The 16,806-nt window shown below is 41.0% G+C and overlaps 1 protein-coding gene across 2 annotated transcripts in view; it reads left to right on the forward strand.

Annotated features, from left to right (window-relative positions):
- The window catches only part of LOC309792771 (zinc finger MYM-type protein 2), an 85,101-nt gene extending 68,748 nt beyond the window's left edge, over nucleotides 1–16,353 (forward strand). For both annotated transcript variants that reach the window (XM_082602576.1, XM_082602577.1), the window contains exons 15-25: nucleotides 741–870; nucleotides 1,820–1,935; nucleotides 2,545–2,713; nucleotides 3,927–4,052; nucleotides 4,860–4,954; nucleotides 6,440–6,608; nucleotides 7,692–7,843; nucleotides 12,809–12,923; nucleotides 13,545–13,796; nucleotides 14,086–14,206; nucleotides 15,481–16,353. In XM_082602576.1, the coding sequence (XP_082458702.1) occupies nucleotides 741–870; nucleotides 1,820–1,935; nucleotides 2,545–2,713; nucleotides 3,927–4,052; nucleotides 4,860–4,954; nucleotides 6,440–6,608; nucleotides 7,692–7,843; nucleotides 12,809–12,923; nucleotides 13,545–13,796; nucleotides 14,086–14,206; nucleotides 15,481–15,673 (1,638 nt within the window). In that variant the 3' untranslated portion in view covers nucleotides 15,674–16,353. The remainder of the gene's footprint in view (nucleotides 1–740; nucleotides 871–1,819; nucleotides 1,936–2,544; nucleotides 2,714–3,926; nucleotides 4,053–4,859; nucleotides 4,955–6,439; nucleotides 6,609–7,691; nucleotides 7,844–12,808; nucleotides 12,924–13,544; nucleotides 13,797–14,085; nucleotides 14,207–15,480) is intronic.
- Nucleotides 16,354–16,806: the final 453 nt, after the last annotated feature.

The raw sequence follows: 16,806 nt of genomic DNA on the forward strand, positions 1-16,806 counted from the left end.
TTTGTTTTGTTTTGTTTTTGTTTGGCGGTACGCGGGCCTCTCACTGCCGTGGCCTCTCCCGCTGCGGAGCACAGGCTCCGGACGCGCAGGCTCAGCGGCCATGGCTCACGGGCCCAGCCGCTCCGCGGCACGTGGGATCCTCCCGGACCCGGGCATGAACCCGCGTCCACTGCATTGGCAGGCGGACTCCCAACCACTGCGTCACCAGGGAAGCCCAACAACCTTGCTTTTTTACTTAAGAGTGAGACTTGTCTTCTATGTTATTTTAAAAAGTACGCTGGGGCTTCCCTGGTGATGCAGTGGTTGGGAGTCCGCCTGCCAATGCAGTGGACGCGGGTTCATGCCCCGGTCCGGGAGGATCCCACGTGCCGCGGAGCGGCTGGGCCCGTGAGCCATGGCCGCTGAGCCTGCGCGTCCGGAGCCTGTGCTCCGCAGCGGGAGAGGCCACGGCAGTGAGAGGCCCGCGTACCGCAAAAAAAAAAGTACCCTGTGGTATCTTTCGAAAAACACAAATCTGTAGAGTGAACGATTACTACTGCTTTGCCAGTAGCTGGGATAGATTCATGTTGATCCTTCCAGATTAAGACTTTGGTAGACATAGTAGAAACAGCATAAATTGATTATATTCTTCCACTTTTGTGTGTTCTCGCTGCTGGACCTAGAAACCAGTTACTATTAACAGCATAAAGTAATAAAAATTAGAGGCAGAAATAAAAATGTTTCTCTTTGCTTCTCTGTAGGGCTCAGCACCACCCCCTTCTCCAACCCCCAACAAGGAGATGAAGAACAAGGCAGTTCTGTGCAAACCTTTGACCATGACGAAGGCAACTTACTGCAAACCTCACATGCAGAGCAAGTCTTGTCAGACAGGTGACTCGCATCCTGACCCTCGCTGAGTGAAATCCATGCTTTTCTCAAATAATGGGCTACAGAATAGATTTGTTGGGTCACTTTGTCACTTTCTGTTGATTTTGCTTATCTGGTTTTAGACATGCCTTCAGAATACAGCATGTCATTTAAAGTCATTAATAAAGATCAATCTCTAACAAAGGCCTGCAAGTTATGTCACCAGTGATAAAACGCTGTATCAAAAATTTCCTTGGGGGCCAAGACCCACTAAAGCTACAGTGCTCTTCTGAGAAAACCATCTATTTGAGTGTGGTCTACAACCGTAACTACTCTGTCTCCTTGTCAGAATGAGTTGAAATCATTCAGATACGTATTTTCATCAAATTTAAACGTTAGCTGTATTCTGATTGTTTGATTAAGTAAACCATTTTTGGGGGGTGTGAGAGTGTCTGGGACCATATAATACTTTAAAAGATGTTTTCTTTCTATTTTAAAAAAGTCTAGGGACTTCCCTGGCGGTCCAGTGGTTAAGACTCTGCTCTTCCACTGCAGGGGGCGCAGATTCCATCCCTGGTCGGATCCCCACGTGCCACGTAGCCAAAAAAAAAAAAGTCTAAATTCTGCTTGTGCTCTCTATAACTTAGGACAGCTACTGCATTCAGTTTTGTTGTTTTTGGTTTTTTTGTTTGTTTGTTTTTGGCCACGCCGCGCGGCATGTGGGATCTTAGTTCCCTGACCAGGGATGGAACCCGTGCCCCCTGCACTGGAAGCGTGGAGTCTTAACCATCGGACTGCCGGGGAAGTCCCTGTTGTTTTTAACTTACCTAATTTTTTGAAAACTGGGAGTTTCTTTTAAATGGGTACTGAGGCACTTAAATTTTTCTTTGTTACCACATTACTTTGTCTGAGCAGCTGTGTTTAAGTGTGGTCATGGTTGACGTTGCTCCTTGAACACGTTCTGTGCCCCCAGACGGTGAGTGGAGGACAGAGTACGTCCCGGTGCCCATCCCGGTGCCCGTGTACGTGCCGGTGCCCATGCACATGTACAGCCAGAGCATCCCCGTGCCCATGACTATTCCTGTGCCCGTAAGTCAGACTTCCAGCTCCCCTTCTTCCTGACATCTCTCAGGTGCAGGCGGGGCAGCAGTGGGGTGGCGGTGACTGCTTCAGTGACACTGGTGGGACAGAGGGTGGAGGCTTGGCTTTTCTTCAGCAGTTCACTTGGGTCTGGGTGAGGCTTTGCCAGGGTTTGCTCTGTGTGTAATCAGTCAGGTAAGCGCTTGTCCTTGAGAGAGAAGTTCAGCCGATGTCTGCACCTGCTTTACACATACTGTGTAAACATATTTGTGTTCATTTTAGAAAGAAAGATTTGTGAAACATAAGGTTTACAACTGATACATGGAATGGAGGCTCATATAAATGTCATCCCCTGCAGTGCTGGGGATACTGTATCAGGGCTTGGCTACTGTACTGTAGTCCCCTGGCAACAGAAATGCCTCAAAAATTACTTTGTTACTTCAAAAAGTAGCTGCTTGTATTTGGGGCTTTCTTGGTGATACTTAACATACGTGTTCTTTCGAAAACTTCTAACCACTGCAGCATTATGAAGTAGATCATGTGTCAGAGTGATTTTTAATTTGGAAAAATACCTTGTAATGTTGAGTGAGCCTGAGAGTAAGTCCTTTGGTTACTTAGGTGCCAGTACCCGTGTTTCTGCCCGCCCCCTTGGACAGCAGTGAGAAGATCCCTGCGTCAGCCGAGGAGCTCAAAAGCACAGTTTCTTCAGATTCCCTGGGCACAGAGCTGCTGACAGTGACCGACATGGCTGAGGACGAGGGGAAGGCAGAGGGCGCCGACATCCAGAGTGAGTCCCCCGCTGCTGGGGCGGGCGGGGGACAGCATCGGGGTTGAGGGGCTGCTATTAGAGCGAGGCCGGGCTGTCGCTGTGCTTCAGCCTGAGCGGGTGTGGGCACGCTGCAGCAAAAGTGGATTTCGGGTTATGAAGCCCGCACTGTATCTAGCAGGTGCTCTCTGATGTCGAGCCCAGGAACTTGTACGGTCCCTGTTTTAATTGCTAACAGGATTTAACTTGTAAAATCGACTCTCAGTTATTCTTGTTTCAGTGGACAAGCTCAGACACAAAAAGCTAAGTTGTAGTAGGCTTTTATAATTCAAACTCTTATTTTATGATGGTTATCCCCAGTTTTGTTTTATTGATTTATACTAAGAAAGTAAGTTGCATTATCTAAACCAGCGTTTGTCTTAACTTCTGCTAGGGCAGTGCTTGCCAAACGGTGTAGCAGGACGTGTGTCTCTGGGAATGCCTCTCCTGCCTCAGCCCTCCGGGGCCACCCTGAGCTTCCTGCTCCCCCTCACCCAGAGCACAGTGCGTCTCGCGGTGACAGTATTTGGGAAGCACTCTGTTAGGGAGTGGGAAATGGATTTAGTGGGTTGCAACCAGTGTTTTCTGGTGGGGGGAGGTTTAAAAAGAAAGAAACAGAAAAAATATGTCAGGATGAATCCCTCCTAGAAAGGGTATTGTTTTGTGAAACTTTTGTTTCCATCGTGTACGCATGTGTCTCTGTTTCCCACCACTACCCTGAACTCAATAAAATGCCTTTTTCACTGGGTTGCAGTACAAATGTGTTTAAAGCAACCGATCAAAACATTAGAAGCCAGTTGTGAATAAGCATATATTGAATGATGTGAAAACCTAGGTCACAATTCAAAAAGAATGTTGAAAATTACAGTTACCCATGCTCGTAAGTTTATTTTTGACAAGAGATTGCTCTTAGAAACACTCTACAGAGTTGTTTTACTATTAAAGCATGCTTTTTAACTTTGTAGAGGGGCAGTCAAAACTTAAAAGATTGAAAGTTTTTGTGTATTCGTGATTATCTAATACAAAGTTTATAGTAGCTTACATTTCAAGGTAGCTGCATGCTTTTTCGTTTTGTACATATTAATATAAGTATTCCTATTTTGCATTTACAATTAAATGGCTTTTGCCAGATTATATGTAGGTATTGTTGCAGTTTTCTATTTTGATTTCTGATGATATTATGGCTTGGTTACAGGTGTAATTACTGAAACGGACATAATTGGTTCAGATCTCTTGAAGAACTCTGACCCAGAGACACAGTCCAACATGCCTGATGTACCATATGAACCAGATTTGGACATTGAAATAGATTTCCCCAGAGGTAGTAAAAATGCTGTTTTATTCTTTCCGTGCGAAGTGTGGTTCTGCACTTTAGTTATGGTGTCATAATCGTGGTTATGATCATTAACAATCTAATGTTCATGTCATTGCCTGTACTGTTATTATTGGTCTTTTCTTTTTTACCCAGATAAAACTCAGCAATTAACTTCCAAAATGAAGCGTATGTTGAATTGTAGGAACTTAAAAGGAATTTCCCAGAGCCTTAAAAAGAAACTTTCTTAAAACTAATTCATTATAGAAACTTTTGCAGATATAGAAGTGTTGGTGTCTTTTTAAAAATTTAAATAAAATATTGATAGTTTTTTTCTTAAAATCGTTTTGAAAATTAACCTTCAAAGGGAAACAAATATTTTCAGGTCTTTTATTGTAAAAGAAATGTGTTCTGTTTTTCATTGTTTTATTTTCTTTATCAATGGCCAATAAGCATATTGAATAGAATGTAAAGGCTTTTACATTGGAAAAGATTTAATAGATTGAAACAGATTTGTACTGAGACCATTTAGATCTTATAATTAAATTTCAGGTTTTAGTAATTTTTCTGTCACACACTTCCACAAAATTCTGTGTTGATACGCATTGTACATGTGTTTTTTAAGAGTATGAACAGGTGTTATCAGAACTTACAGACCAGGTTAGGTAGAGAAAATGGTTTGTTCTCCACCCAGCACAGGCTGCCCTGTGCATGGTGCTTGTGCGCATTCAGCGGGTGGTCCTTCGTTGGCTGAGTTTATATAGCATAAGTCTGCTATTACGTTTGAAATGAAAGTTCTTCTGATTCATTTGTCAGCTGCTGAGGAGCTTGATATGGAAAATGAGTTTTTATTACCACCTGTTTTTGGAGAAGAATACGAGGAACAGCCTAGACCTCGATCTAAAAAAAAGGTATGAAATGTAACAGTATTCTTGCATTCACATCCTGTCTCTGTGTAATAGAGGGCAAGTGTACTTGAGCTTCAGTTGTGCCTGAGAATGTGGGAAGGTACTTTGTTTTCTGGAATTAAAAAGACTTAAGAGGTGTAAAGCTTTTATTACTTCATTTCTAGGTAATAAAAATATATCCTATTTAGCTGTAGTTTCATAGCAGAAGAGTGAATATTATTGCAACTTTTTATTTTTAATTTTTATCGATAAAAGGTTGTCATTGATAAACGGTTTACATATTTGCTAAAAAAAAGTAAATTCAATCATTAGACAACAACCTGAGACTATTTTCTAGGGAGCTGTTTTTTCCATTGTTATTTTTGATGAGGTTGAGGTACACAGTTGTTATATCTGGTCTTGCTGAAGCATCCCAGCACATAGGAGGATGTGCTGGACAATTCAGTCATTCAGGGATCCCAAATCTAAATGTACAAACGGATATCATTGTTCTGAACATTTTATTAACAACTTTCTGTATTTCTGATTTCCAACATAAAGCAAGGTTTTTTTTTTTTAAAAAAAGATGATTTTCACAAATTTCCCCATAAAAGAAAGAAAGGAAAAATTGAAAAAAGGAGTGAGAACCTGCAGTAGAATGAAATTGGACTCTTACTTGACACCACACACAAAAATGAACTCAAAATGAGTCAAAAACCTAAATGTAAGAACTGAAATTATAAAACTCTTAGAAGAAAACATAGGCCTAAATCTTCATTAACTTGGGTTAGACACTGTTTCTTAGATGTGACACCAAAAGAACAGGAACAAAAGGAAAAAATAGATGAATAGGGTTATATCCAAATTTAAAATTTTTGTACAGCAAACAGTACCATCAAGAAAGTGGGAAGGGGCCTCCCTGGTGGCGCAGTGGTTGAGAGTCCGCCTGCCGATGCAGGGGACACGGGTTCGTGCCCCGGTCCGGGAAGATCCCACATGCTGCGGAGCGGCTGGGCCATGGCCGGTGAGCCATAGCCGCTGAGCCTGCGCGTCCGGAGCCTGTGCTCCGCAGCGGGAGAGGCCACAACAGTGAGAGGCCCACGTACCACAAAAAGAAAGAAAAGAAAGTGGGAAGGAGTTGAGGAGGCATCATCTATGAGGTGGAGTCTTCGAGAAGTTCTTCAGTTTCTCTCTTACATTAATATTTGGAATCCTTCTATTTCAGATTTTAATTATTATATATGTATTTTCTCATCAGTGACTCTCAACTCACAGTAGTAGTTAATATGATTCTGTTGTACAAAGTAGTTTATGTAGAAATACAGCTTTCCTGGAGAGAGATTTCAAGTAATGTCATAGGTAACTTGTCAGATCAGAAATTCCAGTTAGTTCTAATCATGTAAATATATTTCTTTGTAATGTGCATTTGTTGAGAGATGGCTTACATAAAGTCATGAAATAATATAGGCTTAAGAAAAAGAAGATTTGACAGTGGTGTTTTACTACCAGGGAGCCAAGAGGAAGGCAGTGTCAGGGTACCAGTGTCATGATGACAGTTCTGACAACTCGGAGTGCAGCTTCCCTTTCAAGTACACGTACGGGGTAAACGCCTGGAAACACTGGGTCAGAACGAGGCAGCTTGATGAAGATCTTCTGGTGTTAGATGAGCTAAAATCTCGTAAGTGTTCTGATTTTGTTTCCCATATGTACTATTTAAAATCAAGGTTTTTATTCATATTTTGGTAACTGCTCTTCTGTGCATCCATTTATGTGCATGAGTGAGCTTGCGCGCGTGTACACACAACACACACACGCACGGGCATGCGCTGTGTTGCACAAATGAAGCCCTTACAGTAATGTCAGTTCATGGAGCTCTTGTTGCTTGCTGGTCGGTACAACTCAAACAAACCTTCTGTTTCCTTATTGAAGTTGATGATTATGATGATTGTGGGTAAAGAAGAAAGTTTGCTCTAAGCAGATAGAGCCCTTTGCAGCAGGCCAGACTCTACTGTGGATGGACCAGTCCATGGCACCACAAAGAGGGTAGGAAGTATGGCCTTATTAAGGTGCTAGAGTCAGACTGCCAGGGGTCCTTCACGTCCTAGCATCTCAGTTCCCCAGCTCTGAAGCTGGGGCGGGGGGTAACAGTATCCACCTTGTAGGGTTGTCATGAGAATTACGTTAGAAAATACACATAAATTTAGAACATTCCTTCATCTGCAGTAAAGGCTTAATGTTGACTGATATTAGAATACCCATAGTATGTGAAAATCCAGAAGGTACTCAAGTGAATGATTAAGTACCATGAAGCTACATGTACTGTACATTAAAAAAATGTTTTTCCTTGAAAAAAATAAATCAAGGTTTTTGTTATTAACTGCCTTTGATTTTTAAAAGCATGAATATAGCTTAAAATATTTTACATTTAAATGTAGCTGTTGGGCTTCCCTGGTGGCGCAGTGGTTGGGAGTGCGCCTGCCGATGCGGGGGGCGCGGGTTCGTGCCCTGGTCCGGGAGGATCCCACATGCCGCGGAGCGGCTGGACCCGTGAGCCGTGGCCCCTGGGCCTGCGCGTCCGGAGCCTGTGCTCCGCGGCGGGAAAGGCCACAGCAGTGAGAGGCCCGCGTACCGAAAAAGGAAAGGGGGAAAAATGTAGCTGTTATTTTACCTTTAAATTCTTACACAGAATAAAGTGATTTCAGAAAGTTTCTTAATCTTAAGACAATAAATAATTACTATTTTAAACTTTATTTCTTTTTAGCTAAGTCAGTAAAGTTAAAAGAGGATCTACTCTGTCACACCACAGCTGAGCTTGACTATGGCTTGGCCCATTTTGTCAATGAGATTCGAAGGCCAAATGGGGAGAATTATGCACCTGACAGCATCTATTATCTTTGCCTTGGGATTCAAGAGGTGAGTGATTTTATGGTTACTTTTGAATATAATTGTTGTTAAGAAGGGTTGTTGTGGTAGGTTCTTGGAGAAAAAAATGTTTTGCTTCAGGAATATTACGGAACATCAGGGTTTATTGGCTTACCAAGAAAGGCAAAAGTAATTTATTCGAAAATACTGAGGTATTATAAAGGGTTTTCTTAGCTGCTTTGTATACAGGTGTTTCTGCTATAATGTGCTGTGTCCCTAAAAGTGAACTTCAGGTTCTCCAAAACTGTGTACCAAAACCAAAAAGAACTTAGGTGAAAAACAAAGTTAGTAATGGACCACTCGAAGCTCATGCATCTTTTGTAACAGGACTGATGATGTGTTTGTTTGTTACCATGTATATGTATGATAATCAGGTTGATTTCATCCCCACCTTACAATTGCGAATCAATGAATTAACATCCTGAGGCGTGGTGTACATACGTCTATATATAGATCTGTGCTGACACACATGTAAACAGGTAAATAACTTCTCTGTGCAAATAGGTCTGTTTCATCTCTGCTGTGTTTCTAACTTGTTAAATAGTGTAAGTACTCGTTAGTTCTTTGGAATCATCTTATAAAAGATTTCATTCTTTAGAGGTTTTAGGTAAACTTCAGCCACATGTTTGTGAATCTTGAATGAATACATTTCCCATAATAAACATGAAGATCCACTTTAGATAATGACTTTTAGTTTTGAACAGATCGTACAGGTTTGAGCCCAGAGGTCAGAAAAGGTCCTAGCTTTACATCCTATGTATTTGTAAATATGGTAAATGATAGGAAGAAATATTCTTATGTAGAGTTTTGATTATAGGCCTAAAATTAAATATTATGCTGCTAACAGGTAGTTGGTGCTGAAATAAATTACTGGAGAAAACTAGAATTGTCTTAATTTGTATTTCACTTTCCCTCTTCAGGATAGAAATTTGCCTAAGATTATCTAAGCAGTGGTGGGGAATAACACATAGCTCTAAATTACTGTGTATTCAGAGACCATCACATATTTTACAGTAGCAAAATATTTATATATTAGAACTTCTAATACCATTAGAGGTTTGAAAGCTAAATGGATTGTAATATTAATGATTATAAATTATGTCTTCAAGTAGGTTCATTTTTTTCCAATTTTTTAATTGTGGTAAAATACATATAACACAAAATTTACCATCTTAACTATTTTTTAAGTGTACAGTTCTGTGGTATAAAGTACATTGATAATCTTGTGGAAACATCACCACCATTCATCTTCATAACCCTCTTCACCTTGCAAAACTGAGACTTTGTCCCCATTAAATACTAACTCCTCATCCCCCACTCCCACCCACTCTTCTTTCTGTTTCTGTGAGTTTGACTCTCCCAGGTACCTCATGTAAGTGAAATCAGCATAATGTCCTGAAGTTCATCCATGTTGTAGCACACGTCAGAATTTCCTTTCTTTTTAAAATAGGTTCTTTATATACTGAAAAATGTTTCCTTAAAATAAATTTTTACCACTGGAACAGTACTCTTAAAAATGGTCAAGATGGGGACTTCCCTGGGGGTCCAGTGGTTGGGACTCCGTGCTTCCAATGCAGGGGGCTCGGGTTCAATCCTAGGATCGCACATGCCGTGCGGTGCAGCCAAAAAATTTATAAAAAAGAAAAAGGAAAAAAAAAGGTCAAGATGGTAAATTTTATGTTCTGTGTATTTTTACCACAATTGGAAAACCAGTTGTTTTACCCTTCTCATCACTGGACAGATTTTCACAGGCTTGATTTAATTTTTTGTAAAAGACTGTATGGTATTTATAACCAGCTTTAAAAATAACCTTCAAGCTCACTGTGGTGATAAGATGTCGAAAAGATAGTTTCCAGAAATCGTTGCTGTTTGTTGGTACTTCCAGCATGCGTACAGAGGTAGAAGCTATTTTGGAAGAACGTGCGTCTTTTTCCGTGTGATGCGTTTTCTGATTCCATCCCTGGCTGACAAGAACAGCAGCACGGCTTCCTCTCCAAGAGAAGTGCGGGTGGGCCAGCTTCTGTCCTCCCTCATAGACGCAGCAGCGAATCCTGTTCTTCCGATGGTGTTAGGGGTGGTGGCTGTCGCCAGAGGTTCACATAATGTGGAAATGTCTGAGGAAGAAAGAAGGGGCTCCGTGAGCCCCACAGTCCCGGTCAGTCTTTCACACACTTCGACATCTGTGTGCGAGTCCTTCACACCACGTTTACCCAGAGTGGGTGGTGGGCACCTGTTCCCCTGGGTCCTCCCACCCCATCGCACTTGGCTAGATGTGCATGCATCTCTGTTTTTTTATGAACGTGGCAAAAGACATGGAAGCTTTGTCCCCAAGGACAGGGAACCATGTTACACACTTTGGTGTCTTTCCTTCCCTTTGCTTCCCAGTCGTTGGGTCAGCCCCTGAAGACGTCTGGGTCAGAGCTCAGTGAATTCAGTCAGTGACGAGCATTCCCTTTGTTTTATAAACAATGTGCACCCTCTCTTCCCCCCCGCCAGATCTTATATAATTGTCCTGAAGAGCTGGTGCTTTTATTTCTAATCTTCCTTCTGACGAGCGGGAGTAACGTTAGGTCAACTCAGATGATGGTGCTCTGGCCTAGTTGCTGGTTAGCGTACACATGGTTTATATTCTTCATCCTTTTACTTTCCACTTGCTGTGTCTCCAGGTATAAAGTAGGTGCCTTTTAGGCAGCATATTATTGGGCCTTGGTTTTTATTTTTTTTGACTGTATTGGGTCTTCGTTGCGGTGCACGGGCTTCTCATTGTGGTGGCTTCTCTTGCTACAGAGCACGGCACGTGGGCTCAGTAGTTGTGGCACACAGGCTCAGTAGTTGTGGCTCGCGGGCTCTAGAGCACAGGCTCAGTAGTTGTGGCACACGGGCGTAGTTGCTCCACGGCATGTGGGATCTTCCCGGACCAGGGCTCGAACCCGTGTCCCCTGCACTGGCAGGCGGATTCTTAACCACTGTGTCACCAGGGAAGTCCTGGCCCTGTTTTTCAAATTAAAAACAATTTTAATCCAGTCTGATAATATTTGTCTTGGTGTGTTTAGACCAACAAAATTTTTTATTTAAAGAACTGGCTGGTAAACATTTTAGGCTCTGTAGGCCATACTTAATCTGTGGAAAGCAGCCTGGGCGCTTGCACTCTCTTTTAAGAAAACTTGGTTGTATTTGTAAATAGGCAGCAGGCCAGCCTTCAGGACTGTAGTGCAGACCCTGGTTTAGACCTTTTACATTTAATGTAATTAATCACTGGATTGAAAATCCTGCTTGTTTGTGCTTGTAAGACAGTTGACCCCCCCTTATCTACAAGGGATACTTCAGGATCCCCACTGGAGGGCTGAAGCCTGTGTATACTACAGTGGCCTCTACACACCTACTTGTGATACAGTTTTGATTTGTAAATCAGGCACAGTAAGAGATTAACAACAATAGTTACTAACAGAATAGAATAATTATCATAATATGCTGTGATAAAAGTTACGTGAATGTGGTGTCTCTCTCTCTCTCTCTCTCTCTCTCTCTCTCTCTCTCTCTCTCTCTCTCAGAAATCTTATTGTACAAATTTAACACCTTTTCCATCTTAACTAAGCACTGACCACCCTCTGTGGCTGTAGCTTTTATAGTTTGAGGTGTGACAGCAAAACTAGCCTGAATTTTTTTCCTGCTTTACGACATCGCAGACAGAAGATTCGTTCTTACTGTGGCTCTCAGCAACCTCAGCATCCGATTTTTTTCTTTCCTGATTAAGTCCAGAACTGTCACCTTTTCACTCAAAGGAAGCACTGTGCATCCTCTCTCTGGCGTGTCCGAATTGCCAGCTTCACTCCTCTTGCTTTGGGGCCATAATTATGTAAAGTAAGGGTCACTTGAGCACAAGCCCTGCGACCCTGCAGTGGATCTGACAACCCAGATGGCCACCAGGTGGCTGATGTGCGGGATGCGCCGGACTAAGGGGACCAAGGGTTATTCACGTCCCTCCGGGCGGGACGACATGACATCGCGAGATTTCATCATAGCTTCTCAGAATGGCCTGCAATTAAAATTTATGAATTGTTTATTTCTGTCATCTTTCATTTAATAGTTTTGGACCTTGGTTGACTGTGGGTAACTGAAACCATGAAAGTGAAACTGTGGATGAGGGGGCACTGTATCTGTTCTTTGTGGGGGTTTTTTGTTTTTGTCTGCTTTCTTTTGAATTATTTTTCTGTGATTACATTTATCTCCATCATTGGTTTATTATTTATGCCTGTTAAATTATTTTTAGTGGGTTTGCAATGTGCATCTTCAGTTAATCATTATATACCTTCAAATTTTCTTGCCCCATCTCACATGTGATAACCTTAAGCCCTGTAATCCCAGTTACCACCTTCCGTTCTTCGTGCTGTTTTCACATATTTTACTTGGACATTATTTTTACCCACTGGGGATGGACTTCGCAAACTTTGGTGTTTAAGTCATTCTTTAGCAACCCTCACTGTTAAGGTTTGTCATAGTAAGTTGTAAGATTCTTAAATTTGCACTAACTCAAGGAGAGTGGGGCATAGAGAGGAAACAGGGGGAAAAGCATCAAGCTCACAGGCTGCTCGGAGAGGCTTCACGCGCAGAAACCCTCCCACCCTGCTCTCACCCTTCGTGTCCGTGGACTGAGTGCTGAGCATTGGAGCGACGTGCTCTGTTTGTATCTGACAGACTGAAGATTCTCATCTAGTTCTTACGTTCTGAGTTCTTGCCTTTGTATTTCAGCTTTGAGTTTTTTAAGCAACAGATTAATTGGTAACTTATGTTTCTTTGATTTCCAGATATATAGAGAAGGCAGTCATCTCTTATTAGTATGCTAATAAAGACAAAGACGTAAGACGTTTATTTTTTCCTTAGGAAATAGAGTATAAGTGGTCTGTAATTAGCTCATATAAATCTTAAATCCTTCAAGTTTTTTTTTTTTTTTTGTAGTACTTGTATGGTAGTAATCGAAAAGACAACATATTTATTGATCCCGGATTCCAGACATTTGAGCAAGAATTGAATAAAATACTCCGAAGTTGGCAACCAAGCATACTTCCAGATGGTAATGCTCCTTTAAATAAAATGTCACCGACTTGCTGCTGGGATTTTCTGTGTTTATAGAAAGTGTACTAAAGATAATTAGGAAATAATTTAAATGAGAGAGTACTTACTCACGGACGCATCGGCCTTTCGTTGAATTAGAAATGAATGTGGTTGATAGCTAGTGTTTATGAAGAACTTTGTAACAAACGTGACCCACTTTCTCTGGAGTAAGAAACTGGATGTTCATTTCTTCAGCCCTCCAGTTGAGATTCGGATGTAAATTTCTCTAAGAAACCTCTGATTTAGATGTATAAAGAAACATTGCTGGAATGGAAATCACCTACTTTTCTTCAGGATTTCTGCAGGTGTAAAATTCCCTTCTGACCAGGGCCTGCTTGTCCTCCGGAAGACCAGGAGCAGACTCCAGGCCTGACCCGGGTGCTGGCTGTGTAGTCTGTTGTGTTTCCCGGCTCTGTGTTGTCTCAGAGCTGCATAGGTGATTCTGAAAGTCATTCCAGTTGATCTGGAGTGAATGGAGGATTGGAATAGGTTTGTTCTTGACTTAACTTTTATCTGTTTCTAGCTGGTTACGTGAAAACTGTTTATTGTAATTCTTTAAAAATCTTTCTCTCTGTTTAAGGGTCAATATTTTCTCGAGTTGAAGAAGATTATCTCTGGAGGATAAAACATCTAGGATCACACTCTCCAGTAGCTCTTCTGAATACCCTGTTCTACTTTAACACTAAGTATTTTGGCCTGAAAACAGTGGAACAGCACTTAAGGCTTTCCTTTGGCACTGTGTTTAGGCATTGGAAAAAAAACCCTTTAACAATGGAAAATAAAGCATGTCTTCGATACCAAGTGTCTTCCTTATGTGGAACAGATAATGAAGGTAGTGTAACAGGTTTTCATTTGGGATTGTCTGTGGCAGGGACTGCCACTCCTTGCCTTACTAAAGACCACCTGGTCACTTGTTAAGAACCTAAGGACTGTCATTTTCATAAGATAAGACAACCTATGTTGTCTTAAAATTAGGAATTACCAGAAGCCATAGTTTAGAGCTCTGAAGCACACCTGGTCCCATTCTTTGGTGTAAGAGATACTGGGAGTGATCAGAGTGAATAGTGTCACCTTTCTTCAAGGTTGCTCTTAGAAAGTTTATGTAATTTTTATTTCTTAAGATAAAATTACTACTGGAAAAAGAAAACATGAAGATGATGAGCCAGTATTTGAACAAATTGAAAATACAGCCAATCCTTCTAGATGTCCTGTGAAAATGTTTGAATGCTACTTGTCTAAAAGGTAAGTGTTAATGACATTTGATTTTTTTAAGTGGTAGTAACAATTAGTTGCTGTGAATTTATCACTACCAAGAGGTGACATTTTTTTCCTTGGTCCTTTTTTTTAGATTTCTCTCTTTTCTCACTTATGAAATCCTTCCAGTTATAACGTTTTTAGCCCTGTTATTATAAAACACCCAGCTTATATTTCATGTTTTAAGCACATGTTAAGAAATCGCTCTCTACTAACAAAATGACTGCTGTTGTAGAGGTCAGACAGTACATGTCTTAGGCTTTTGGGGCTGTGGTGTCTCTGTTGCAGCCAGCTCTGCTGTGGCAAGCAGAGAGCAGTCCTGCCTGGGCCTGGGTCCCAGTGACGCCATGGTGAGAAGGTGGAGAGAGGCGAGTCCTGGGTTCTGGAGGGAGATCCCTGAGGTGTCTGCAGGGCGCGGCGTCTTCTCAGGGCCCTGTGCGTTCCAACTGCACCGCTGCTTTCCCCCGCGGGTACCAACAGGCATTTAAAATATTTTAAACCAGTGAAATTTTTGGAGACCACAAATTATTTTATGCTTGTTCATTATTTTAAGTATGCACTGTGTAATTTTTAAAAGGCAGGCATGAACTCAGAATGTATTTTCGTATGTAAACAGTTTTGTAAATTGTTTTTATAAATTTTCTCCAGGTTAACTCTCAAGAACCATAAAAGCAGTAATGTCACCTATAGAATGATTATTTTTAATAATATTTCTGACAATAGTTTTGGGTGGCCCTGCACCAGTATCTGGATCTTCCAATGGTAGTAACTATTTATTAGTTGGAAATTCCTGTCTCAGTATTATCTTATTTTAAAAATTATATCTTTTGTGTAACGCTGTTACGTATTTTTATCTTATATGCTACTGTATTTCATCAATTCTAAGACACATTTCTCACATTTTATACTGTCTCTGAAACTGGGATGCATATTATAATTGATGCATCTTGAAATTATAATTGGCAGTGCTTTACTTGTTTAATGGCAATATTAAAATAATGATTAAAAATAATGTTTCTATCGATGGTGTATTGGATTCAGTGAAATACAGAATTTAAATTATAGTGGGAAAATAATCTTTTATTGTAGAAATTAACTTTCAGAATATCTCAGTGATAGAATATTTAATGTAGATAATTATGCATGTGGTCTGCCCATGTAATGTGGTTAATGGTAGCAGAATTATTCTTGAAAGAAAAGAAGGAAGTTGTGAGGAATTTCGTGTACATACTGTGACATGGACTTTCTCCTTTCTCCTGAAGTCCACAGAATCTAAATCAGAGAATGGATGTTTTCTATTTGCAACCAGAACGCTCTAGCTCTGCAGACAGCCCTGTCTGGTACACGTCTGCTTCGCTGGACCGAAACACCTTGGAAAATATGCTCGTACGGGTTCTTTTAGTAAAAGATATTTATGATAAAGACAATTATGAACTGGATGAAGACACAGAGTAAAAAGAAACGTTTTAGAAGCAGTCGGGAGAGAACAGCATTAGGTAGTCATGCTGCTAGACCTTTACTATGGAAAACATTTCACGTTTACTCCTCTGTTTTGAGTTTCGTAGCAGTGCACCCGCCCTGGGTGTTACCTTGTAAATAACCTGTGAGTGAAAGCTGCCATTATTCTATGTAGTGGTGTTAGGATACTTACAAATACATGCAAATTCTTTTTTTTATTATTATTTATTTGATTAGGTATGTTTGTAACTTTTTACATTACAAGATACGAATGAGAATGTGCCATGTATAATTTTTTCTTGTAGTAAGAAACACCCATATTGCACAACTCTGCTGTTGCAAAGCTTCCTGGAAAGGGGGCTCTTCTGCTGGGTTCTTGACAAGACGGTTGTGTGGGGGGAGCACCTACTAAAAGTTTAGAACTTGCAGCGTCTTTCAGAATTTTTAAAATAAACTGTAAACTAATAGGCTGGGGTTTTTGTTTTGTTTTTTGCGGGGGTTTTGTTTGTTTGTTTTTTGCTTTAGTTACTGAAGCCTTACCAGGTTATGTAGAGAGATACCATCTTATGTACCAAAAATAGACAAGAAAATGCTGTCGATACTGGTGTACTGTAATGTGAATCTATACTGGTGAACAGAACTTTTTGTTCCCCTTATTAAAACCTTAGTGTCCTTTTCTCATTTGTGGCTTTCTGCATCACCCCAAACGATAATAATTATGTATATATACTTACATACGTGTGTGTGTGTATGTACATATGTGTATACACACATATAGAGAATGATGCTGATAACATGATCATGGAGACATTTTCTTTGCAAAAATGATGAAAATATAAAATTCTGTTTCCTACGTCAACCCTAAGTATCCCAAATCCCCTTCATTTATAAGCGTTTGGTTTTTCTCTCCCCTCGAAGATACAGGTCATGTTTCCATCCCCGGGTGGTACTCCACAGCTTCACCAACTTTATGAGAATTCTTGTGCCTGCCCTCAAATATGACTGATGCACACGCTGGGTGTTTAAAAATGCCACTCCTGAGAGTGTTGTTACGGAAAGTCGAGCTAGTTAAGTAAGACAGCACCCGTTTCACTATGAGGGTTAGCAGGGCAGTGACTGACGGTTCAGAC

The sequence above is a fragment of the Mesoplodon mirus genome (genome assembly GCF_964341445.2).
Source record: "Mesoplodon mirus genome assembly, chromosome: 17".
NCBI classification, from domain to species: Eukaryota; Metazoa; Chordata; class Mammalia; order Artiodactyla; family Ziphiidae; genus Mesoplodon; species Mesoplodon mirus.